This window comes from Rhineura floridana, chromosome 18 (genome assembly GCF_030035675.1).
Source record: "Rhineura floridana isolate rRhiFlo1 chromosome 18, rRhiFlo1.hap2, whole genome shotgun sequence".
NCBI lineage: Eukaryota > Metazoa > Chordata > Lepidosauria > Squamata > Rhineuridae > Rhineura > Rhineura floridana.
In genome coordinates, this window is record NC_084497.1 from 10,941,626 (window position 1) to 10,966,183 (window position 24,558).

Below are 24,558 nucleotides of genomic sequence, written 5' to 3' on the forward strand. Positions count from 1 at the left end.
CCGCCTCTGAATGCCAGTTGCTGGGAATCACAAGTGGCGGAGAGTTCCTGCTGCACTCGGGTCCCGATGTGGGCTTCTCGCAAGAGGCATCTGCTCAGCTATAGCGAGGATGGGATTCTGGACTAAATGGGCCCCCTTTGGTTTGCTCCAGCTGCAGAGCTTATTGACTGTTTGTCTCCCAGGCGTCTCTTCTGGCATCAACCCCCCTGTTGCTCCTTGAGTGTGAATGGACGGTGATCTGGAAGTGAAAGCCCCCTGCCCCGCCCCAGAAGCTTTGGTGATGTTCCCTTGATGTTCCTATAGGCCCCGAGGGAGAGGCAGGTGAAGCTAGATCCCTCAGCAGCACTTGAGCTGCAGACCAGTGAAATGTCAGAGTTCAGGGCCGTGCAGAAATCTGGAATGAGTGAAATGACAGTGGAGGACACCTGACAGTGGAGTCATTTCCCTTGGGATGCCCTCCCTCTCTTCCCAGGCCTGCTTCTCTCGGGTGGGGAAGGGTTGGTGTCTGTTAATCCTTCTCATAAACACCCTCTCTGTCTGTTTATGTCCCAGGGAGTTAGACGAATCCCAGGCAGGCCTTGGAAGAGTGTCAGGCTCTGGGCATTGTGGCCAGTGGTATGCAAGCTTGGAGAGGGGTCTGTGGATGGGATAGGACGGAGTTCTTCAACCTTGGAGGGGAGGGGTGTCTCCAGTTGTTGTTGGACTACAACTCCCATGATCCCCAGCCAACTTAGCTCAGTGGTCAGGGACAGTGGGAGTTGTAGTCGGACAACATCTAGGGACCCCCAACGGTGATAGGAGGATAATATGAGGCTGAATTAGGAATAGGCTCCCAAAAGACCTTGTTGCTTGGTGCCTCTGGCTTTGGATATGTCCCACATTGGAGCCTCCCTCTTGGAGTTTCTTATCTGTGTCATCTTCTCTTTAGAAAGCAAGCTGTGTTCAGAGGTGCCGTTGAACTGTCTAGCTCAGGGTTAGCTAACCTGATGTCCTCTGGATGTTGTTGAACTCTTACCATGTGATCATTGGCCAGGCTGGAGGGCGCTACGTGGGCTATCCCTGGTCCAGCTGTTGGAGGCGCCTGCAGCCGGAATGAAATGGATAATTCAGCATCGAAGAAGTGCCAGCCTTTGTTAGCGCGGAGCATGTGTATTCTGTGCGCCAGCAAATTTGGCAGAGTGACACGCTTGCTGGGCCAGTGTTTTGCATCCTTGACATCCTCAGTTTTTATTGAATAGCAAGTGCTAGTCCTCCATAACGAGAGCATAAACCACAGAGATCTTTGCATGCCTCTTCCCTCCCCAATTCCAGAATCTTTCTGAAACATGAAGGCAGGAAGTTAGTCTGGAAGCAAAAGGACCCTTTGCTCTCAGAACATTTGGGCTTTCTTTAAAATTGTGCTTCCTTATGTTACACATGCCTGTTTTCATATCTGTGCTGTGGTTGCCCACCCACGTTCAGAAGCTGTTCTCAACACTGAAAATAAGTCAAGCTTTGTGGCTGAGTTGCCTACCCGCCAGCCAGCCCTCGTCATGTGTGCACTCTGCTTCTGCTACTGAAAGGCTGCCTCAACGTTTTGGTCCCCACAGCAACCTACTGAGAAAAGGGGAGCCCTTCTGTGTGGCTGCCATGTTGAGTCAACCAGTTAAGAGACTAGCCAACTTCTAAAATAGTTTGATCCAAAACTGGTGCCTCTGATTGGGCAGGTGGTTTAACCCAAGTATCTGCAACAATCGCAGAGGGCAAGTGCCATATATTAGGTGTTCCCCTCCTCCTGAGAGAAAGGGGAAGAGCTCTTCTTACTAAGCTGGCCCACCCGTGGAAGAGGCATGCCACTCTGTGTGTGTGTGTGTGAGAGAGAGAGAGAGAGAGCTGCCTCTTCTTAAGCAGCTGTCATGCATGGGAGAGGCATTCCTGAGTGAGTGTGTGTGTGTGTGAGTGAAGAGAGAGAGAGAGAGCTGCCTCTTCTTAAGAAAGCAGCTGTCATGCATGGGAGAGGCATTCCTGAGTGAGTGTGTGTGTGAGTGAGAGAGAGCGAGAGCGCTGCCTCTTCTTAAGAAAGCAGCTGTCATGCATGGGAGAGGCATTCCTAAGTGAGTGCGTGTGAGTGAGAGAGGAGGGTGATGGCTTCTTCTAAGATGAATCCTGCTATGACACACGTGGCCATCACCAAAGGAAGTGTCCTTTCTCCTCCTCCCCAGAGCCACTGTTTTCCACCACCCCCTGCCCACCCCCTAGTTGATTGACCAAATCTTGTATGGTTGCATGGACTAAAGCGTGAGAGCTCTCCGGCCCCACCGCTGCAGCAGGGTCTGGGGAAAGGCAAAGTGCGCGTGTGTGAGGCAGCTGCTGGGTAAGGGCTGGGTGTGTGTTTAAGCGGGGGGGGGGGAGGACTTGGTTCCTTCCCTGTGGCTGGGAGGGATCCATGCCTGGGGCTTTCCTCCTTTTGTATCAGTGCATTCCTGAAGCGAGAGCTCAACCAAAACAGGGACGTTGTGGAAGGCTGGCCTAAGCTGCCACTTTAGCCAAGGCTGGCACGGAAGGCAAGATGTGGGATGGAGGAGGTTGCTCAATGGGCCTTTCCCTCCCCCCTCTCTCCCTCTCTCCTCCCTTGCCCTTCTGCCCTCTTGGGCTGCCTGCAGCCTGCCTTCCTCCATGGAGGGGAGGCAGCTGCTTTGGGCGCTCCCAGCTTTGGCTCCGTGCCAGCGCAGAGTTGCGGCTTCTGAATCATGGGGCAACTCTTCTGCCCTGTGCATGTCGCAGCCCTTGCCGCGGCTCAGCGAGGGAGCAATATGAGCGTTGCCTCGCCATCAAGGCGGGACGAGCCTCTCTGAATCAACAGCCATCCATAAGGATGCTAAAGGAGCCCTGCGACTGGACCGGGCCAAAGGGAGGCCATCTAGACCAGCCTCCTGTCCCCACAGTTGCCAACCAGGTGCCCCAGTGGGAAGCCCCCAAGCAGGACCTGAGCGCAAGAGCAGCAACTCTCCCTACTTGTGCTTCCCAGCAACGGGCATCGTTCAGAGGCATTCCCTGCCGCTGGCAGCCGAGCTGCACCATTGAGCCATCTAGTTCAAGATTGTCTGCACTGACTGGCAGCGGTTCTCCAGGGTTTCAAGAAGGGAACTCTCCCATCCTTACCTGGAGATGCCGAGGACTGGAGGCCTTTGGCATGCAGAACAGAGATGCTACGCCCCCAAAAAAGGTTATAGTCATCCTTGATAAAGGGCTAATTTAAACAGGAACATGGGAAGTTGCTGTATTACAGAGTGAGGCCGTTGGTCTGTCTAGATTAATATTGTCTACACAGACTGGCAGCAGTTCTCTGGGGTTTCAGATTTGGGGGTCTTTCCCAGCCCCACCTGGAGATGCTGCAGATTGAACCTGGAACCTCCTGCATGCAAAGCGGGTGCTCTGCCACAAACAGCAACAAGTCACTGAGCGCCTACCTCTGTGATGTGCTTTGAGCCCTTTTTCGGTAAGACAGCTGCCCTGTAAGGTAGGCCTGCCTTATAATGCCTGCGTTAGATTGGGGCGGAATGAGAAGTGGCAGCTTGCCTTGCCTCAGAGACATCTGAGATTTCCTCCCAGGAGTTTTCGCTGGTTCTTGCAAGCATCTAAGCAAACCTTCCATTTGTACCAGCCTTACGCAACCTGGTTGGACTATGTGTTTTGGACTATGTAGCCTGGTCAGAGATGATGGGAGCGGTGGCCCAAGACAGTTGGCAAAGGCACCAGGTTGGAGAAGGGAGGTCTAGACTGCACCTCTTCAGATGGCAGAAGGAAACAGGATGTTCTTCATACAGAGAATCTGTCTTCCAAATGAGCATTTTTCAATCCATGCAGCCGGGCGCATGCAACCTGAATGGTGCTGTCCAGAGACAGGCTAGCAACCACGTCTGCTGCACATGCAGACCTAAGCTGGCTGCCCTTCTCTTCCTACAACTGCCCGCTTTTCCTAGCCACCTGGGCGCACGTAATGGGATGCTCCTGCTCCCTGGAGTCCTCCTCGGCAGCCACAATGTCTCTGAATTGGCCTCAGGTTTCGGGATTCGTGGGGAGAGCCCCTGCATGAGTTTGTGAGATGGAGCTCTGAGTCTGGCCTGTTTGGGTGGTTGTTTTTCTTTTTTGGTGCTTCCACTTCCTAGATGCTCGGAATACCTTTCGGGGTGAGGTCATGCTAGTCACAGGAGTTCCTGTTGTTTCTGTTTTTTCTTTCCCTGCCTTGCTGCTTTTTAAACTGTTCAGATATCGCTGTTTGGGACAGAATGTGTTTCATCTGGAGAAGTAGGGGATGGAAGGCAAAGGATCCTCCGTGTCTTTTTCCCCCTGTAAGAAAGGTGCAGGTACTACCAATAACTTACCTGATTAGTTTAAATGATTTATATCCATCTGTCTTAGATTGAAATATTTATAATTATACTAATATATATTATAACTATCTTACAAAAAATATATAGCCAAGTATGCCAATATATTTTGATACATTACTGCCACAAATTCTTTCCTTTAAGCTGATATAACTTTACAATGCTTTAAAACTCTCAGAATATTCCGACATACTTGTATGGATAAAAATACACAAAAATACAATAGAATATTATTTTGCAGTGTCTAGTAAGGAAAACGAAAGAAGGGGGAACAATACCTAGAGGTCTAACTGCAGAGGATATCAAAACAATATTGTTAACACAATTTAAAGAACCGAAGACAGGATTTTTCAAAAGCCAGAAGAAATAATTCTGAGAGTCAGTGAAGAAAAATGGAAAGGAAGTGCAAGTAGACTAGGGGTGCAATCCTCCTGGTAGTGACACCAGGCCGAGGAGATTCAGGAAGCGGCGTAGCTGCAGGGGAGGAGGGGGGTGTTGGAGCAGCTGGGCTGTATCAGAAGAAATCCCCCACATGGGCTCAGTCATGGCACAGCTGGGGAACTGCCCCACATGGGCACAGCTGAGCCTGGCACAAGGCCCCCCAAAGAGGGTGTTCAGAGAGTGCTGGGGGTAAAACCGAGGGGAGGGGGACTTGTGCCACATCCTGGCCCCATTTGGCGCAGTCCTGCAGCCCTGTCCCAGCAGCTGCTACGCCAGGAGAAAGGATGGTGGAAGAAAGCATTCTTTTCTTTTTCTTCCACTGAGCTCTGCCGGTACAGCTAGCGCCCTCCCTTCCCTGGGCGCCTGAATGGAGGTAGGATGTGGTGGCCTCTTAAGGCCGCCTTCCCTTCCACCGGCTCCGCTCCTACCTGCCTCCTCTGTGCTGGAGAGCTCCCTTGGAAAGTTAATTACAGAAAAAAGGAAGTGGTGGAAAAAGCGGAGAGCTAAATGAGCTAAATACAGAATTTAGAAAACAAGTGTTGTAAAATAAAAACTAAAGTAAAAGCACGTTTTCATGACCTAGAGGCTTTAAATACAGGGGGGGGGAATACAGTTGCATGTGGTAACAATAGAACAACCTGAACCAAGACAAGATTTAAACAATATAAAACTGAGGAAGATTTAGAGTTTGGGTAGCAAGAAAGTGCAATTTGAATTTATGTGTCAGTGAAGAGATGGAAGGAAAGATTTAGTAGGAGATCTAGAAAATGTATTTAAAGATTACTTGGAATTAGACCGAGAAGTGCATGGTAAAAGGAGAAGATGCTTTTGGAATAAATTCCAGCTATGCCAGAAGAAACAAACTTCAGAGGGTTATTGTTGTAAAATTCATGAGCTGTGGTGTAAGTAAAAGAAGCTATTCAAAGACAAATACCAGCTGCTTCTCCACTGAAGGTTAATAAAAGTGGTCGTCTTGAAACCCTGAAAAGATGTAAAGACCTAAAGCTTCTGACAATCTGCTTAAGAGAGAAAAATAAAATCTAGGTGGAGAATCCTTTTTCCCTTGAACGGGCAACAGTTCACACAAGTGATGGACAAGACTTGTTGGAGCTGATTAATAACTCTACCACATCAATGTTTAGAAAGTAATCTGATTTTCCTTTTTTAAATACTTGACCTTTTAAAAAAAATAAAAACACAAAAAACAAGAAGTTGTAAAAAAAGGAAAAAACAGAAGAACAAAGAGAAAGGGAGAATAATACATACATAATTGCTAAAGGTAAATTTTTTAAAATCCTAATGTCCAAGGCCTAAGCTCCCCCCCCCCAAAACTGTTTTAAATTTGCTAAACTATTAAGAAAAGAAAAAGCTTCAATAATCTTGCTCCAAGGAAGGGAGCAGAGAAAAGGCCTTGAGGCTTTGACACTAGGCCAGGTATAGGCAGCATGTTCTGACAAGGAAAAAAGGAGTTGTTATTAGGAGAGATTATCAAGAATGAACCATCACAGACTGGATAAAGGACCCTACAGATTTAGATGTGGCGCACTGAAGGATAAGCCCTGCCTTCCAGGATGTATCTGTGCTCCAAATCACAACCTAAAAATCTTTTCAAGAAAGTCAATAATATAGAAGCAAACTTAGACAAGGAAATCCTACTTGGAGGAGATTTTAATGGAATAATATCACTCAAACTAGACAAACGTAGATATATCAACACAGCTGAATCACTTCCAACCATCTTTCTAAAACAACATTAAACAAAATGTATTGATAAATGACGCCACCACTAGCCACAGTAAAAAGAGTAATACTACTTTTCCCCCCATACCAAATCAATCTTACTTTTATTACGTACGTTTCCACGGCTTTTACACTAGAAAATATACAACTAACGAAGATAAAGGAGAAGACCGTGCAAGAACTAACTCCAGATTTCTAAATTAGAAAAAGACCATAAAGTCACCTGCTGATCAAGAATATACAAAATAGTATAACCGCAGCATGTATGATAATTGTGTAAGCACGGAAAAAATCAGATCCCTACGATGGAGGACTGACTGATGAAGATCTGGGACTTTGCCCAGTTGAGTAGGTCAGTCCAGGCAGTGTGAACAACAGTGGAGTCTCTTCAGAGCTTATTGGAATGCAAAACAATTAATGACGCAGTAAATCCTTATATGCTTCTGGGTGAAATAGAAGACCAAAGGCGATCATCTGAAGGCACCAGAGGCCACCCCCTTGCTGAAGCTAAGTGGGTCTGGGCCTGGTCAGTGCCTGGAGACTACCTGGGAACCACATCTTTTGCGCCTTCTCGGTTTCTATGATGAAAGAAAGGCGGGGCATAAATGTGGTAAGTAAATAAAAATGTTATGCTCCCGGGTGTAATGTGCAATAACAGAATATAAGGACACTAAAATATAAACAAAGAAACAAGAAAAAATAGAATATGCAAATATAGATGTCTGTGTACATTTAAACATAACATACATTCTCACACAACCTAAATAGTCTTGGGAGAAGCAAAATAAATAAATTATATATCTTAACAAAAGGATTACATAGCAATATATGTATGTATATCTTAATGTGGTCATATATGTGCAGATCTGTCTGCAGACTCTCTCTCTCTCTCTCTCTCTATCTGTCTGAATGTGGGGGGAATAGTGTGGCTTTAAAGATTAGATAAATGAACAGTAGGTATACTGAATATTCAGAATTTTCTTATATTTGATGTATTGCTCTTACGTACCAGAAAAGAAAAGAAAAGAAAAGAAAAGTGCATGTCGTAAGAGATGTCACCAGGGGACGGGGACACGGAGAGGCCATGGCTGTAGGCAGCGATTTACGTGGCCAGCAGCCTGGGAGGACTGAGCGCTCAGCGGGAGGGCTGTAGCTCTGGGTAGAGAGCCTGCTTTGCTTACAGAAGGCCCCAGGCTCAGCCCCCAGCAACATCTCTGAGTAGCGCTGGGAAGGAGAGCCCCTGCCAGTCAGTGTCAACAGCACTGAGCTAGTTGGGCCCAGTGGTCTGCCTGTGTTCCTCTGTCATCTGCTGCGCTTTATAGAGCACTGTACATAGTACAAGGTGACAGGTCTTTGCCTTCATTCTATACCTCAACCCCTGGGGGAGATAAGAGGGGGGCAAAAGGGAAGTGGAGGGAGCTGTTACAGCTGAAGAAGGTGTTCAAGAGCAGCCGGACAGCCCCCTGCCAGGGATGCTGTGTGCTGGATGGCCTTGTAGGCCCCTTCCAACTCTACTGTCCTGTGACCCTAAGAACAGGCACCCCACCAGAGGTGTATCCAGCACGTTCATTGCATAACTTTTGTTGTACGCAGAGATGCACCTCTTTACCCTGGAATCTGCCGGGGGAGGGGGCTATGCTGGGGCAGATTCAGCTTTGCTGGACAGGCTTGGTTTCCAGGGGCAGGCTCAACCCTGGGGCGTGCGTACACCCTATTCTTCTGATCGTGAATTGTTTTCTACTGATTCTAATATTGGGCGTTTATGTTGTTGGAACCTGTTCTGGGGCGTAACGGTGAAGGGCAGGGCAGGAATCCAGCTGGAGATGGTGACGACAAATTTGGTTCTGTGTCCTTGGACTTGGTTTCAGTGAGATGCGCAGACTTGGACCTTGTGCAGTAGGCCACTGTCAGGACAGGCTGGTGGACTGGATGGGTCGCCACCTGCTTCAAGGCTCTTCCAAGATGGGGAGGGGGAAGGTGAATTTGAAGTAACTAAGAGATACATGTCACAGAGGCAATTCCAAGCAAATGCCCCCCCCCAACCTCTTTTCTGTCTTGGCTTCCTGGTAGTCGTTATGGGGGTCTTGGGTGGGGCCGAAGCCTGGCCTGTTTATATTTTCCCGACTGACAGGTGCATATTGTGGAATCGGATGATGATCTAGGCTTTGCTATCAGGCCACTTGATCCCCTGTGGTGAGTGAACACCTACTCCAGGTGAGCGGGCTTGAAGCATAACTGAATCCTCTCCTTTCTCTCTTGGGCTCTGAATACGCAGGCGTGTGTGGACAGGCAGGCCAGGAGTTTCATTTTTGTTTCCACATTAATGGCAAACAGCCGGAGATTTGCAAGGCTGGTTACCACCCAACTCTATATGCCTGGAGGGCTTTTTTCTCTTTAAGTAGCTCCTGTGGGGCAGACAGTCTCCCCCACATAGCAAGCTTTCTTCGCGGGCTCTTTAACGGGAGTTCACATGTGCAGCAGGTTCAGCCTGTTTGTTGCAAGGACACAGTGTGCAGTTTGCCTGCCGTTTTTTTGTTTTTGTTTTTGTCGGCCTGTATCTTGTGTGAATTATGTAACCTGGTTCAGCTTGACTTGGAAACAGCAGCCTCTGAATCTTGACGTCTGTGCTGCCAGAGAGAGTGAGGGGCGAGACGCAACCGGTGGAATAAAACCAGCCGTCGCCGGCAGAGCAAGAGAGGAGAGGCGATGCCATTAACAGCAGCCTTTGCTTAGTTAGCCAGATCCTTTGGGCAGGGGTGCAGGTTTTGTGTGGACCTCTTGCCGTTGTTTGAAGGGCTGCAACTCCTTGGCTTTGCCTTTGTTTTGCACGCTGACGGTCCTGGGTTCAGCCTTTGCCATCCGTGTATTTGCCAGAGATTTTGGAGAGCTGACGGCAGTCACAGCAGACTATACAGAGGCTTGGATGGAGCCAGTGGTCTGATTCAGGATCTGCCTGTGTTTGCTGGGAACTGATCTCGCTCCCAGAAGATGTAGTGATGGCCACCGATGTGCACGGCTTTAAAAGAGGATTGGAGGCGCTCATAAGGCCATCGGTGGCTATTAGCCATTGTGGGAGGCAGTTTGCCGCTGAATAGCACTTGCTGGGAATCACAAGTGGAGGCATCCGTTTGCCCACTGTGCGAACAGGATGCTCGACCAGATGCCCCCTCCTTTGGTCTGGTGCCATGGAAGTGTTTTTACAGGAATTTTGCTGAATGCCGCACTTACGACGCAGTATTTATGCCGGTTGAAATCTTGGGCTACCCAGAGGGCGGGGAATTGGCCTTACAACAGAGAAACTTGCATATTAGGGCTGAAGCGGGGAGTTGTCCCTGTCGTAGGAAAAAAAGTATGAAGTCCTCACAACTGCCCTGTATGGTAGGCCGATGCTGTCATTGCCACATTACAGCTGAGAGAGGTCTCAGTGCTTTGCCAACGGGTGCCCAGTGAACTGGAGTCCAGTTGAGGGACCTGGCTGACGGGATGAGAGGAAGCCCCTCACCCCAGAATCACTCCTGCAGGCATATATTATTATTTATCTATTTATTACATTTATTTGTTGCTTACTACATAAAATGTCTCAAAGCAAGTTACAGTTGTAAAGCAAACACTGGTGAACATAAAAAATTGGAAACACTTAGTTTGCTACAAGTGCGCATCCGGGGATATTATTATAAAAAGAACAAATCGGATCCCACACGTTATCATACCATGTTAAGAGCCGAATGCCTGGGCACACAGGAATGCCTTTGCCTGGCTCCGAAAAATGAATAATGGCAGCGCCTGGCATAACTCCCTGGGGAGAGCGTTCCACAGTTGGGGAGCCACCACAGAAAAGGCCTGTGTTCACATATTGGCGCCCCCCCACCTCCCTCAGCAGGGGTCACTCAGAGAAGGGCCTTAGGTGGGTTGTAATGTCATCCAAGTTGGCCTTGGGGTGTGTTAACCCTTACTCTCGCAACACTGTGAGATGTGTGGATGCATAGCCAACTTCTGTTCTTAAAAATAGGCCACTGTGCATCCCTGGGGAGTGTGTACAGATGTAGTCAGAGAAACATCCACAGGTGTTTATGAAAACACTGTCCACGCATGGCAGGTGGACAGAATCTGTTCACTGGGTAGTGTGTGTGTGTATGAGAGAGAGAGAGAGAGAGTGCCACAATGCTTGCTTCCCAGCAGCAAGATTGGGAGGGGCGAAGTGATGGGGTGGGGTCAGGGCCTGTGTAGGGATTCACTGGCGGAGGCAATCCAACCCGCCTGCTGGGGTGCCCACCCCAAGGTGAACTGCCTGCCGCTTTGCCTTTCCTCCCGGGAAGGGGCAGTGGCTTTGCAGGTGGACCTCTCAGTGCTGCAGGGCATGACCCCCCCTCCCCGCCTGGTGTTGCCTGAACTTTGCATGTGGGAGACCTCTGGAGCATTTTCCGTTTTCCAGGCGTTGCCAGCAGGTGGCCTACAGGGCTGACCTGAGGAGCAGCACAGCCTCCCTTGGCTTCGAACCTGAAGGGCAGCGGCAGGGGTGTGTGTGGGGTGGAGCACAAGGAGCAAGACCGATCTGCGTTTCCTGTTTTTTCTTTTCTTCTCAGATTGTGCCGTGAATGTCCACAAGAACTGCAAGACCCTCCTGTCTGAATGCAGCAGTGCCCAACCCAAGGTAAGCCGGGCAGTCTCTTCCGCCGTTGCCGACCCCACTTCCTGCTTTTAAATAAATGTGGTGCCGATGTGGGTGTGCTGGGCTTGGGGGGTAGTTGCGTGGGGCTGTCTGCCTCTGGTGGTACCGGTGGCTGGGAGTGGCAAGCGGGGGTCATGCAGCTGCCGTCGTGCTCAGGTCCTGCCTGTGGGCCTTTTCCCATTGGGGCATCTGGCGGTGGGCCATGGTGCAAAAAGGATCCTGGGCTAGGTGGGCCCCCTTGGCCTGATCCAGCCGCAGGCACTTCTGATGAATGGCTTCAAAAGGGGGTTAGACAAATTCAGAAGCTGTAATCGACTAGAAGGGACGTTACAAGGCCAATTCGTGGCAGAGAAGGCTTCCCGATGGTTGTGCCCTCCCTGCACTGGCCAGAGGCAGCACATCTATGAATAACACCAGTTCCTGGGAATCGCCAGTGGGGAGAGCTGCTGTTTCGGGGAGGTCCTGCTTCTGGGGCAGGTGTTCAGAGACACCGCACCTGTCGTGACTCGTCGCTGCCTCCTCCTCCACAAATCTGTCTGATACCCTTTGAAAGAAGCCCAGGTCTGTCTCTGTCTCCCCCCTCTTGAAGCGAAAGGGCTTTGCAGGTTGATGTGTGTCCTACCTCCCCCCCTTTTGTCTTGCAGCAAAAGGATCTGCAGCTCCCCCCTCCGGGCTCCCCACCTAGTTCGCTCCAGAGATCCTGTCCAGGTGTGTACCACAGAACCTCTGCAGTTCTGGCTTTGCGGACAGAAGGGTTCTGAGCTGTGTCTTTAAATCTACAAAATTAAATATATATAGAAAAGAGTGGGCACTCAAAGAGCAGCTGCCCTTTTCCTCACTCGGGAATGGTCTAGAATGCTCTTGAGTGGCCTGCTGGCCGGCCGGCCTACCGGGGTGTGTCTTTTTATATTTTTGCTCTGTTTTACCCCACCTCATTGTGAAACCGGGGGCGGGGGAGTAAAAATCACAGAGCAGTGAGAATCAATAAGCTGGTTTTTCATCGATTGCTTATTTTGCAGCTGTGAAAGAGAAAAAATATATCCGATTGTCAGCTTTTTGCTGCTGTTAAATCGCTCCTGCGGACAAGAGCTCATTTATTTTATATATTATTTATTTGTCGCCCATCTGGCTGGTTGTCCAGCCACTCTGGGCGACGTACAGAATAAAAACATACAAATACATTAAAACATTAAAATCTCAACAATATAATAAACCTAACCCACTCCAAAAGCCTGTCTGAAGAGCCAGGTCTTCAAGGCCCGGCGGAAGCTCATCATAGCGGGGGCGTGACGGAGATCGTTTGGGAGCTCATCAAAGTGGTGGGCACTTTAAGCTGCGTCCCTAAATATTTTCAAAGGTGAACAGTTTGGGAAAGTAACTAAAGAGGGAAAACTGACCCCCTGGAAAACCTGGAGGAAGGGTGTTGTGGGGGGGGGCAGAGGAGATGGTCCTTGGCTTCAGGGTGTCAGTCTTGGTCATCAGGAGGGGGCACTGCCCTCTGGCCATGCTGCTTTTCCACCGAGGGCTCCAGCTTTTCAGAAATGGATGGATCTCTTCCTGTCCCGGTTATCTGCTAAGAAGCTCTTGGCGTGCTTGAGGAGGGGTGCATCCAGTTCTCTTCTTTTTCCTCATGACCAGTAGTTTTGGAGCTGATTTGCAACTGTATGGTTGGTACTTTTTAGCTAGGAGTATTTATGAGATTTCCTAACAACTCTTCCCTGCTACAGGCATATCATCATGCAACTTTCAAATCCAATTAAACAGTTTAAGACACACCTGAGATAGCACATCGGACAATAGAGGTGGTCTGACAAAAATACACTTCCTGGGAAGTAAGTTAGATTTATTTCACTGCATCTAGCGTTAGTTGTCTATAGAGCAGATCTATTGACATGATTCACTTTGGCCCTTTAATTTCGGTGGTTCTGCTCTGAGTAGAACTTACTTAGATTCAACCCAGAAGATTTAGGAGGATAGCCAAATCAGTCATACACTGAGCAAACCCGTTGAAGTCAATGCACTTCAGTAACTTAGTTTTGTTAATTTCATTGTGACTGCTCTGAATTTGACTTGGTTGGATATATCTTTTATATCATGACTTTCAGGCAATGATTTTCAGAGCACCGTGGAAGCAGGAGGCTGTAATAGCACGGACGCACGCACACACATACCACCACCACCACCACAACAACAACCTCTCTCTCTGTCTCTCACCCATGGGTGGAGAACCTGAGTCAGTACACGGCGGTTTCCTTAAGCCCTCTTAATGGGAATCATGAGAACAGGAGTCTTGCTTCCTTTTTGAAGAAAAGACTCCATGGGTGGAGAACTTGAGGCTTTGGGAGCCAAATATGGCCCTCCAGACATCTCTGTCTGGCCCTTGGAACTCTCCCCTTACCGACCCTGCTTTGCCCCCTCCTTGAACATTTCTGCTTAGCTGGATTGCGTCCTTCAACTCTGATAATAGCTGTCGCTTGGCTGGATGGAGGATAGAGAGGTGTGGTTTACTTCCATTGCTCTGCCCACTTTTGCCTCTGGCTCCGCCCACCACGGGCACATGACCCCCGGAAGGTTGTTCAGAAGGGAGTGTGGCCTTTGGGTGATAAAGTTCCCCCAAGTCTGCTGTACCCCTTAGTCCTCTGGCTGAAGGGTGAGGATAGAGCGCAGGGGCAGTCAATGTGGCATCCTTCCGTCAGCCATGCTGGGTGAGAGGAGTCCAGCAATATCTCAAGGGCGCCGCGTTGGCTACTCTTGGGCTACAGAATGCTCGCCTTCAGTTCTGCAGTCCCAGGGCAACCAGCAGGAGGAGCCAGGCGGTGGGCGGGGAGACTTACTTCCAAATAAACAGGCCCAGCATGGTGCTGTTCAACTGTAGTGGGAAACCCCCCAGCAACCAAGCCGCTCTGTTGCTAGAGGCTTACAGTCAAGCCCTTGCAAGGCTGGGAGGACGTTTGGCGTGGGCATGTGGGTTGAGTTGAGAGTCTTTTCCCTGCCCTGCTTGGAGATTGGACTTGGCACCTTCTGCATGCATGACAGATGCTCTACCACGGCTACGGTCCTTTCCTTTAAAAATAAACTAAGATTCCAGTCCTCATGGTTCTGAACAAGGTGCTGATTTCAATAGGAATATAGTGAGTTTGACCTTTGTTCTTTCTAGTTTGGCACTGGCTGCATGGAGTGGCTCTGCAGGGTTTCAGGTAGAGTTTTCCAAAGCGCTACATGGGGGTTGGATCTGGGATCTTTGCATGCCTTGGTCCATCTAGCTCAGTAATGTCTGCACTGACTGGCAGTGGCCTTCCAGGGTTTCAGATGCGAGACTCTCCCAACCCTGCCTGTAGATTTTGGGGATTGAACCCAAGGCCTTCTGCATCCCAAGCAGATGCCCTGCCAGAAGGGGCCTGCCTTGCAGATCAGAAACCCTTGACACCGAATCTGTTTCTGCCTCTGTAGGACCCTAAGGCTCTGTGGCTGTGGTGGCGGCGCTGGCTTCCTTGGCTTCGAATGCTAAGACTTCTTCTCCTTGAGGCCCAGCAGGCTAACAAAGAAGGGAGGCGGGAGGGAGGTAGATGACGGGCAGGGGAGCGAAGAAGAACTTTTTCCAGCTGGGATCAATAATGGCTCGCAGCAGTCTGAAGACTGTGCTAATTGAACTCAGAAAACAGCCCCTCTGCTTGCGCTCGCCCATTTTCAGAGAGCCTGGCAGGGTGAGGAGGGGAAGGGCAGCTCTGCTGGTTGAGGGGCCTGGCAGTTCTCGTGCTTGCCTCCCAGGGCTGCTCGCTGCAGTCGAAGCCCAGCCTGCTGTGCCGGGGGGGGGGCACTGTACGTAAAACGAGCATCCCCAGTGTGAGTGGAGTGGACTTGTCTAGGGCAGAGGTCTTAAGAGGGGACTTGGATCCTGTTAGTGCCAATCTGGTGCCCTTGTTTGAGTGGATGGAGATGAGTGCCAGTCTCCTCCTGTTCTCCTCTTCCCCCAGCCCCACCTCTCCCCCTCCTCCCCCACACAGAGCAGTCGGGACAAATGGCTTTGTTGTTAACAGTGTGTTGATGTCACAGCAGCAGGGGTCCGGAGCCTTTGGAAAGTATGAGTTGCGTCCAGCCTTAGTCCTACTTGGCGTATGCCTATTGGACATAAGTAACTCGGGTCCACTCTTTTCAGTGCATCTACTCTGAGTGGAACTTAGTTGGATACAACCCTGTGTTCCTGCAGTGACCCGGAAATCTCTCCTGCTTTGACAACATAGAGGCTTCATTAGGTGGGGACTATTCCAATTTCTCACATAACTAACTGAGACCTAGGGGGACCCATCTCTTCTACAACTTTCCTGGCAGCTTTGGATGGCTCTGAATGTCCATCTCTGGCCTGTTGGACAAATGCAGGATGCTGAGGCGACTGATGTTTGGGCTAGCCTGTGAAACGTGGACCGCTATCGCTACCTTCTCCATTTTAATTGCTAAGCCGTCTCAGAATGATGTGAGCTGGGCTCTTCTCTCCCTCCTCCCTCCAATCCACTTGTTGTGAGGCATGTGTGTCCTTGTGCGGCACTTGCAGGAGGAACTGAGGGCAAATGGGGGTGATCAACCATTTCCCTGCCTGCTGGTTCTCTCTTGTAAATCCACCCCACCCCTCTGCCATCTTGAATCACTTCTTCACACACACACCCAGCTGGGCTTGAAAACCAACCAGTCTCTGACAAGGTCATACTCAGAATAGACTCCTTGAAATCGGTGAACTTCAGTTACTCAAGTCTCTTTATTTTAGTGGGTTTGCTCTGAAAATGACTTAGAATCGCAAAATCATAGAGTTGGGAGGGGCCTATAAGGCCTTCAAGTGCAGTGCAGGAATCCAAGTTAAAGCATCCCCGACAGGTGGCTGACGTGGTTGGCAACAGCCCCAGAACACCCAAGTGGAGCACCGCTGTGTGGTGGGGATGTATTTGGAGGAGAGAAGTGTTGGAGACAGCAAGAGAAGAAACCCTTCTCTCCATTCTCCTGCAATCCTCTCCCATTACTAGTTACCTGAGCAGATGTGGGTTTGGCAATGCTCTTCCTTTTTTACATAGGAAAGCAGACTATACATGTTTGAAAGAAACGAATGTACAAGCAAAGTAGCCCATCTCTCTCTCTCTCTCTCTGCCCAGCGTGTGGTTTTGTAGAGCGGGTGGAGTGGGGGAAGGGCAAGTATCTATGGGGATCCGCAGGCCGAAACTTCTCCGGCCTAATCCGCAGCGCATTCCGGCTGTCGTTGTTTGAGAGCGCATCGTAGATCTCTCTTGAGGCCTGCGCGAGTATCAACAGTCATCATTGCTGCTGTGTACAAGAACAGAGTGTTCTGGCCTTGGTGGTTCGACACTGGTGTGAAACGAGGTCGGATCCAAAGAAAGATCCTCTTCCCCCTCCTCCTCCCGCGGTTTCCCGAGAGTTTAGTTCAGTTCCCACGGAACGGGCTGTGCTTGCCAGGAGTAAATAGACCCCAGTGGGAATGGCAGGCAGCTGGGCAGATGATGCTGTTTTCTTGCCCCCAAATATCCCCGGAGGCCCAAGGATTGCTCCCTCTTGGATCTGGACCAGCTCCGTGGCACCGGGCCCTGCCTCAGCCTCTGCCTCGCTCGTGTCCTCACCCACCCACCCTCCTCCATGTGCATCGTAGGGGTCAGAGCCCTGTGGCACATGCAGCGCGCGCCTGCCCCCACCTTTTCTTGCCACCCCCACAACAATCCAAGCCACAGTGGTGGAAATGCTCATAATTTGAATTTTGTTTTTAAAAAACCAATTGCTATGAGTGATTAAACATTGTGGCCCTAATATCGTGTATTCTAATTTGTGTGTTTAACACTAATCCCACTGGAGTGTTGTTAATTTGGCTTGGTTAATCATCTGCTAGCTGTGGGCCTGAGTGCCTGGATGTAAATCATTCTGCTGTAGCCATCAGCATCTTGGGAGAGGTGTGGCAAATCTCCCCCTGCTCCCCTGCCTTGTGACCTCAGATAATTCTTGGCTTTGACATGGAGCATTCTCTCCCCTTTTGGTGGAAAGGTGTAAATAATTATGTGTTGTAGCCTTTCGGCCTCTCTCTTGCTAATTTGCAATTTCCAGGGTAGATAAGCACACAGTGGGGACCCACTTTCCTCCCCTTCAACTCTGCCTGCTGGTTTAGCCGATATGGAACGGAACCGGAGAGTAACAGCGTTTACATCTCTAGACATTTCTAGAAGGACCACGAGGCGGTATAAAGGCGGAGCGTGCCCGGGCTACTCTGCCACGGGCAGCCAGTGTGCAGACATGGGGAATGCCACCTCCAAAGGCAGCGGTGGTGGTGATTCAGCCCTCCCAGCCTCCTCAGACCTGCTCTTTTGCGGCTCCTTCTCCAACAAGTGGAACGAGAGTGTCTTCTTGGAGAACGAGCTCTTGACCTCCAGGATCCTCTCCGTCCTCCGCCCGCACTCGGAGAGCCGGGAACCGAGAGTGGGCAATCTGCCGTTTGCACCCCGGTTCCTGAGCACCAATTCTGCCTTTGCCTCCGTAGCCTCCTCTCTCAAGCAGCACCCACGGAGCACCCTCCTGGCCCCGGATGGCGGCACCCCTGCCTTGCCCCGCGGTCTCGGTATGACGATCGCGCAGAGGGGAGGTTCGCCGTCTCCGCTGAGCACCACCTCTGTTGGAGCTGTCGGGAAGCTCGGGTGAGTAGGCACTTGCCTGGGCACAGGAGACTCTGAGAGGGATCCTTTCTGCAACTGAGAAGAAACGGCTGCTCTTCTGATGCAGCTCTGCTGTCTTTTTTCTTCTTCCTAATTTTCTCTGCAGAAAACTAAATGTGAGCCACAGTGCTGAAGTATAGACACCGCCAAAAAAAGCAGGGGCTCTTTTTCTGTTTTGTAGATGCATTAACTGTTATGTTCAGCCAAAATGCTCCTGGCTTATCTGGAGGGGGATGGCAGCAAAAGGCTCATTCGCTTACATTCCGATTTTGTATGGTAACGCTGCTATTAAATGTAGATCTGTATTTGGTGGAGATGGGGAACGGGGATAGCTAATCACCCCATCCTGACACTCTCCATCCCAGGGGAAACATCCTCCTTTTAAACGGGGTACGCAAAGTTCTTCCGAAGCCAACAGGTGGGGGGAAAGGCAAATAACAGACAGGAGTGAATCTGAATGACCAGGCAATTGAAGAGTAGGCTTCGCCACACAGCCTGTTGAGTTTGCCGCTGGAGACCACTGGTGGCATGAGGGAGGGTGGTCTCTGTACCCTGCAGATGTTTTCTTCTGTAAGCGGTACCGTAAGATGTGTTGCTGGTCGGGGAGGGGATAAGGGAGGGTGATAGAAGAGCTCTTATGTAAGCAGAACACCAGCGTTAAAAGGTACAAGGACAGTACCTGAAGTCATTAGCAAACAAGAACTCCAGAAATAATTTCTTGGCATATAAACAAATCTCAAGTTTTCCCAGGTAGGAGTTCTGAGGGAATACATTTCTCCATTTATGTTCTGCCTGGTTTTTTATAAACCTGTGTGCTGGGCCACGTTGCGCTTCAGCTTTTCTTTATTAAGGAAGGGTTTCAAGTTCCCCGTGATGGAGGAAGATCTGTGGTTTTGCCGCCCTTTGCCTCTCTAGTTTTTTTGGCAACATCCCTTTCCTGCAAGAACTGTCTTCTGCCTTCTGAGCACTCCACAGTCTCAGCCCTTTTCTCACCCCTTCCTTGGTCCCTAGAAACACTGCTCGCTTCTCTCTCCCTGTCTTTCCCTCTCCCTCTCTGCCACACTGCTTCGATATTTCTCCCATTCCGTTTTTTTCTTCTCCCCTGGCAACCTCCGGATCCCCTTCCTGAGTCGCCCCTCCTGATCCTCTCCTCGAAACACCCAGAGAGGGTATTCAGCCCAGCCTGCCTGGCGTGGGGGCAGCAGCTGACCTGGTTCCACATTTTTCCCTTTGACTCTTTAGCCTTGCTGGGGGAGAGATGGACGAAGGGGATTCAGGAATCCTCAGGCTTAAACCAGCCTCTGAAGACGTTGTCTCGCTGGCACCGTCGACAACGGAATCAGTCTTTGTGGAAGGTAAGGGGGCTCCTCTGCGCTGGGGGTGGTGTCCCCTTCAGTGGACACTTGCTTTAGATGGGCTGGGGGGAGGGGAGAAGGTGAGCACATAATTACGTACATGTTGGTCAGGAATGATACTCTTTCCTGGCTCAATGGTGGCAGAAAGAGCCCCCCCCTTTTTTTTATTATCTTGGCCATCTCTCCATCAACAGCTGTCCTGCCTGGCTGTCTCTGAGAGGGAGGGGGAGAGGGCGATCCCCCCACCCCCTGCAGTTAGCCTAGTTGGGGCCGTCTGCTACTTGGACCCCTCCCACCGTGGCAGCGGCAGAGAACTAAAAGGGGTGCAAGAACAACTTGCTCAGGGTTATTCCCAGCCAAGTCCTACTTGAGGCAGACCCATTGGAAATAATGGGTATGAGCTGGCCATCGTAGTGGGTCACCTCTGAGTAGGACTCGCACTAGATGCAGCCCTGAGGCTGCCCACCTGATATGCCTACGGGAGCCGGTTCCCTCAGTCCCACTCCTGCTGTGCCATCTCTTCAATGACCTTTGCTGTCAAACGACGCTGCCTCAAAGCAGAACCTGCCCATCTAGTCCGGCAAGGGAAAGGCGCTCGTAGCTCAGCGGGCAGAGGCCCGGCTTGGCATGAAGAAGGCCCCAGGTTCAGCCCCGATGGCATCTCTAGGGAAGGCTGGGAAAGGGGGACTCCTTGCCGGAAACCCTGGAGAGCCACTGCTGCCAGTCAGTGTAGACAGCACTGAGGTACGTGGACCAACTGGTTCCTGTGTTTCCAGCGGTGGCCAACTGGTGGTCTCGTTGCAAAGCAGGGCATGAAGGCAGCAGCCCTCCCAGCACGTCTGGTTCAGAGGCATCATAGAGCTCTTATTTCTCATGCCTCTCCTCCTCCTCTGTAAACATTTTCCATTCCCTGTTAGAGGCATCCCGGTTCCTCCTTGTCTTGGCAAATTCCTTGCATCAGTTCTGCATGCAGGAGTTTGTGTGTGTGTTAGTTTTTTATACAGCACATTTGGAGTTTCTTAGATTCATAATTACAAGGTGGTCCCAATCGTTTGGGGGAGGGGAATGATAACCTTGGTCTACCTTCCCGGGTCATTGTGTGGATTAGAGTGAGAGATTGTCTGCCAAGCACTTCAAGTGCACCAACCTGTATAAATACTGTATATTCGTAACACCAACCCTGCGTCCTCCTCCTCCAGACGCTCACATTGCCTCCTTGCGGAACGAGCTGGAGACGGACGCTCGGGAGTTCGAGGCTCAGTCGTGGAGTCTGGCGGTGGAGCAGAGTTATGTGAGGAAACAGGAGAGGGAAGTCATCAAGAGGCAAGACGTCATATACGGTAAGACCTCTGGGCTCATCTCTGCAGGGCCGCACTTCGGCCACCCCCTCCTGGCTCTGCAGTGGTGGCGTTGTGGCCATTGTGGCTCAGTGGAAGGGAACCCAGCGGCAGATGGAGCCAGAGCCAACCAGAGGCAGAGCTAACCAATTCCACCTCTGTCCCTTCCTCCTCCTCCCTGATGAGTTCTGCAAGGGCAACACTGAGGCTGTCGTGGAGGAGGCGGGAGCTGACAGGCAGGGCCACCCCCGAGACCCCTAAGGAGGCAGGTGGTGCCAGGCTGAGGCTAGAATGAGTGGGGCACGGGGACACCCTCCACTGCACCAGGCCTCTGAAACGTGTGAAGCCGTGGAGAGGCTGATATACTTCGCCTTCTTTGTGGAAGGGAAAGTGAGTTCTGTGTTGACGGTTAGGGTTAGACTGCAAATCTGGCCAATTTTGGGGCGGCCAAATAATATGATGAAATGGAAATGCGGGGGAGGGGGGAGCCGCCGTGTACACCACCTTGAGCTCCTTGGAGGAAAGGTGGGATGCTGGTGCAATAATAAATTCAACTCGATGCCCTTCCAAACACAGAGCTGATGCAGACGGAGGTGCACCATGTCCGGACCCTGAAGATCATGCTGAAGGTCTACTCGCGAGCCATGAGGGAGGAGCTTCAGCTTGGCACCGCTGCCATCCACCGCCTCTTCCCCTGCGTGGATGAGTTGCTGGAGCTTCACGGGGCCTTCCTCTCCCGGCTGAAGGAGCGTCGGAAGGAAGCCCTGGAGGAAGGCAGCGAGCGGAACTACGTCATCCAGAAGATCGGGGACCTCCTGGTGCAGCAGGTGGGTGGGGGCTCAGAGGCAGCCTCGCCCTTCAGGGGAAAGGCCAGCTGGGCTTCACGCCACACTGGGAGTGCCTGTGGGCACCCTCCAGATGTGGCTGGACACGAGCTCCTGTCGACCCCATCAGACAGCGTGGCCAGCGGTGAGGGGCGATGATGGGAGTCGGAGTCCAGCAACACTGGGGAGGCACCAGGTTCCCTGTTCCTGCTCTCGGGAGGGAATGCCTCTCCTCGGTAGCACACTGGCTGGATGTGAGTCTCAGGAGTCTCCCGGCCCTGCTCAGAGATGCTGCCAGAGGCTGAACCCGGGATCGTCTGCATGTGCAAGGTAGGGGCTCTGCCGCCACTGAGCTGCGGTGGCCCTTGTGAGCAGGATGAGACCTTCTCCTCTGCTCGGACCACCTTGTCTCTGAAGTCATGGTGTGTACTGACCTGGAGGCTGCCTGTTGCTCAGCTGGGGGACCCAGGACCCAACCCTATTCTCAAGGAGGTTTTTTTACTTCCCCCCCTTCCCCCAAATCCTCCGTGTTGCGTCTGTGGTGTGTGTCGAAATGCATACCCTTTTAAGGCTGTCCAAATGCCCACGTTGCTTCCCTTGTGAACTATAGAATCGTAGAATAGTAAAGTTGCAAGGGGTCTAAAAAGCCATCCAGTCCAACCCCCTGCTCAATGCAGGAATGCAAATCAAAGCATCCCCGACAGATGGCTGTCCAGCTGCCTCTTGAAGGCCTTCAGTGTCGGAGAGCCCACTACCTCTCTAGGTCATTGGTTCCATTGTCGTATGGCTTTAACAGTTAGGAAGTTTTTCCTGATGTCCACTCGAAATCTGGCTTCCTGCAACTTGAGCCCATTATTCCGTGTCCTGCAGTCTGGGATGATCCTGGAGAGATCCTGGCCCTCCTCTGTGTGACAACCTTTCAAGTACACAAAGAGTGCTATCCTATCTCCCCTCAGTCTTCTCTTCTCCAGGCTAAACAGGCCCAGTTCTTTCATAGGACTTTGTTTCCAGTCCCCTGATCATCCTCCTTGCCCTCCTCTGAACTCATTCCAGTTTGTCTGCCTCCTTCTTGAAGTGCGGAGACCAGAACTGGCTGCAGTATTCTAACACAGTCCTCGTTGGTTTGTTTTTTTCCAGTTTTCAGGCGACACGGGAGAGCGGGTGAAGGAGAAGTATGGCGTGTTCTGCAGCAGCCACGGGGAGGCTGTCAGCCACTATAAAGAGCTGCTGCAACAGAGCAAGAAATTCCAGAACCTGATCAAGGTAAAGGCAGGGAAGGGGAACGGGAGCGGGGCCGCCATCTCTCTGCCTTTGGGGCAGGGCTGGGGGACCATCTGTGGCCCTCCAGAGGTTGCTGGGCCCTGACTCCCCTCCTCCTTGGCAGCTGCTGGTAGTCGCAGTCCAGCCTCATCTTGGGGGCCACAGACATGCCCATCCCTGACTCGGAGAGATCTCTGAGCGGGTGGAAAGTGAAGCCAGCCAGCAAACGTCCTGAGCGTAAATTTATGTGGTTCATGGCCGAATGTTCAATGGTCTCGTTTCATTTGCTCAGAAGCAGCCTTGGGAAAGGTTTAGATTATCGTGGGCTTCAGAAATTGGTTTGCTATGGGGTAGTCTTCCTAAAAAGAGGCTGGGCCCTCCAGATGTTCTTGGACTATATTTCCTGTCCACATCTGTGACCGTTGGCCATCCTGGGTGCTGGGAGTTGGAGATCCCTTCCCTGATCGAAGAAGAAGCACTCCCCGCTCTCAGGGGACAGGAATCCCTTTTCTAAATAGAGGCACTCTATCTCGCATGCTTTAGGGCAGCCTTTCCCAACCAGTGGGCCTCCAGAAGTTGTTGGACCACAACTCCCATCAGCCTCAGCCAGCATCGCCAATGGTCAGGAAAGATGGGAGTTGTGGTCCAACAACATCTGGAGGCCCACTGGTTGGGAAAGGCTGCTTTAGGGAATGCTGCCCCTTGGATTTTTCAAATTATTATTTATTCCATTTATTAGTCGCTTTGTGAAAAGAAAGTGGCTCAAAGCAACTTGACAAAAACAAAAAAAAGACCACATAAAAACAATTTAAAGCTAGAAAGATTTAAAAGCAGAACAATACAAAATACATAAAATGCCCATCCAGCAGCATCTTTATAAGGACAAATCCCCCCCACTGGAAGATGAGTTTCATCAAAGGACTCTTTGTTACCAAATGCCTAAGAAAACAAAAAGGCCTTGGCAGGGAAGCAGCGGTCCACAGAAGGGGGCCACCGCTGCAAAGGCGTGTTCCCACCTGGCCAGATTAGGTATGGGGAACATCTCTGCCCTCCAGATGCTGCTGGGAGTTGTCGTCCAACAATGTCTGGGGGCCACAACGGCCCGATTTGGAAAGATCTGCTGTCAGCAGCTGCCCAGATTTCCATTGCTCAAAACCGGAAGGCGTTGCATGTGAAAACAAACTTTGTTTGATGTATATCCCCTGATTGTATTTGAATTGCATTTGTGGTGGTGTTGTTTGAAATGAAATGAAAGATTCCTGGGGAGTTGGCAAGCCCAGCTGACCAGCGAGCATCCCGAAAGTCTATTTGATCTATGGCCTATTCAGATGTCTTGTTTTGTTTGCTCAGAAGCATCCTTGGGAAAGATTTGGATGTTGGATTATCAAGGGATTAAGAACTTGATTTCCCCTGGGTTAGTCCTCCTAATGAGAGGCTGGGTTAGGGTTAGATGTAGCCAGGCTCCCAGCTTCCGCTATCATTCCTGGCCACTGGCCATATTGGCTGCTGGGAATTGGAGTCCAACCCCGCCTTGGGGGGCCACAGATGTTCCCCATCCCTGGTCCAAGAAGAGGCCTCCCCCTCCTTCAGGCAGGAATGCCTCTTCTGAAGAGAGGCATTCCTCCATCTCTTGCACGCAGGAGGGAATGCTCTTTCTTAGAGATCGGGGAACATCTGTGGCTCTCCAGATTTTGCTGCGGTATGGCCCCCTTCATCAGGCCTGACCACCAGCCACACTTGGCTGGTGGGAGTTGGAGTCCAACAGAATTTCCAGATTTTGCTGGACTCCCACCCCGTTGTTTAAGATCAGACCTCCATGTTCAGTGGTAGCCTATCTCAGAGTGCAAGATTCTGGGACCAAATTGCA

At 50.9% G+C, this 24,558-nt stretch overlaps 1 protein-coding gene across 3 annotated transcripts in view; it reads left to right on the forward strand.

The window, feature by feature from the left end:
- Window positions 1–24,558, forward strand: part of ARHGEF18 (Rho/Rac guanine nucleotide exchange factor 18) — a 78,261-nt gene that overhangs the window by 37,743 nt on the left and 15,960 nt on the right. For all 3 annotated transcript variants that reach the window (XM_061601351.1, XM_061601352.1, XM_061601353.1), the window contains 7 exons: window positions 11,135–11,202; window positions 11,865–11,928; window positions 17,744–17,897; window positions 19,158–19,270; window positions 20,470–20,610; window positions 21,184–21,434; window positions 22,569–22,694. In XM_061601351.1, the coding sequence (XP_061457335.1) occupies window positions 11,135–11,202; window positions 11,865–11,928; window positions 17,744–17,897; window positions 19,158–19,270; window positions 20,470–20,610; window positions 21,184–21,434; window positions 22,569–22,694 (917 nt within the window). The remainder of the gene's footprint in view (window positions 1–11,134; window positions 11,203–11,864; window positions 11,929–17,743; window positions 17,898–19,157; window positions 19,271–20,469; window positions 20,611–21,183; window positions 21,435–22,568; window positions 22,695–24,558) is intronic.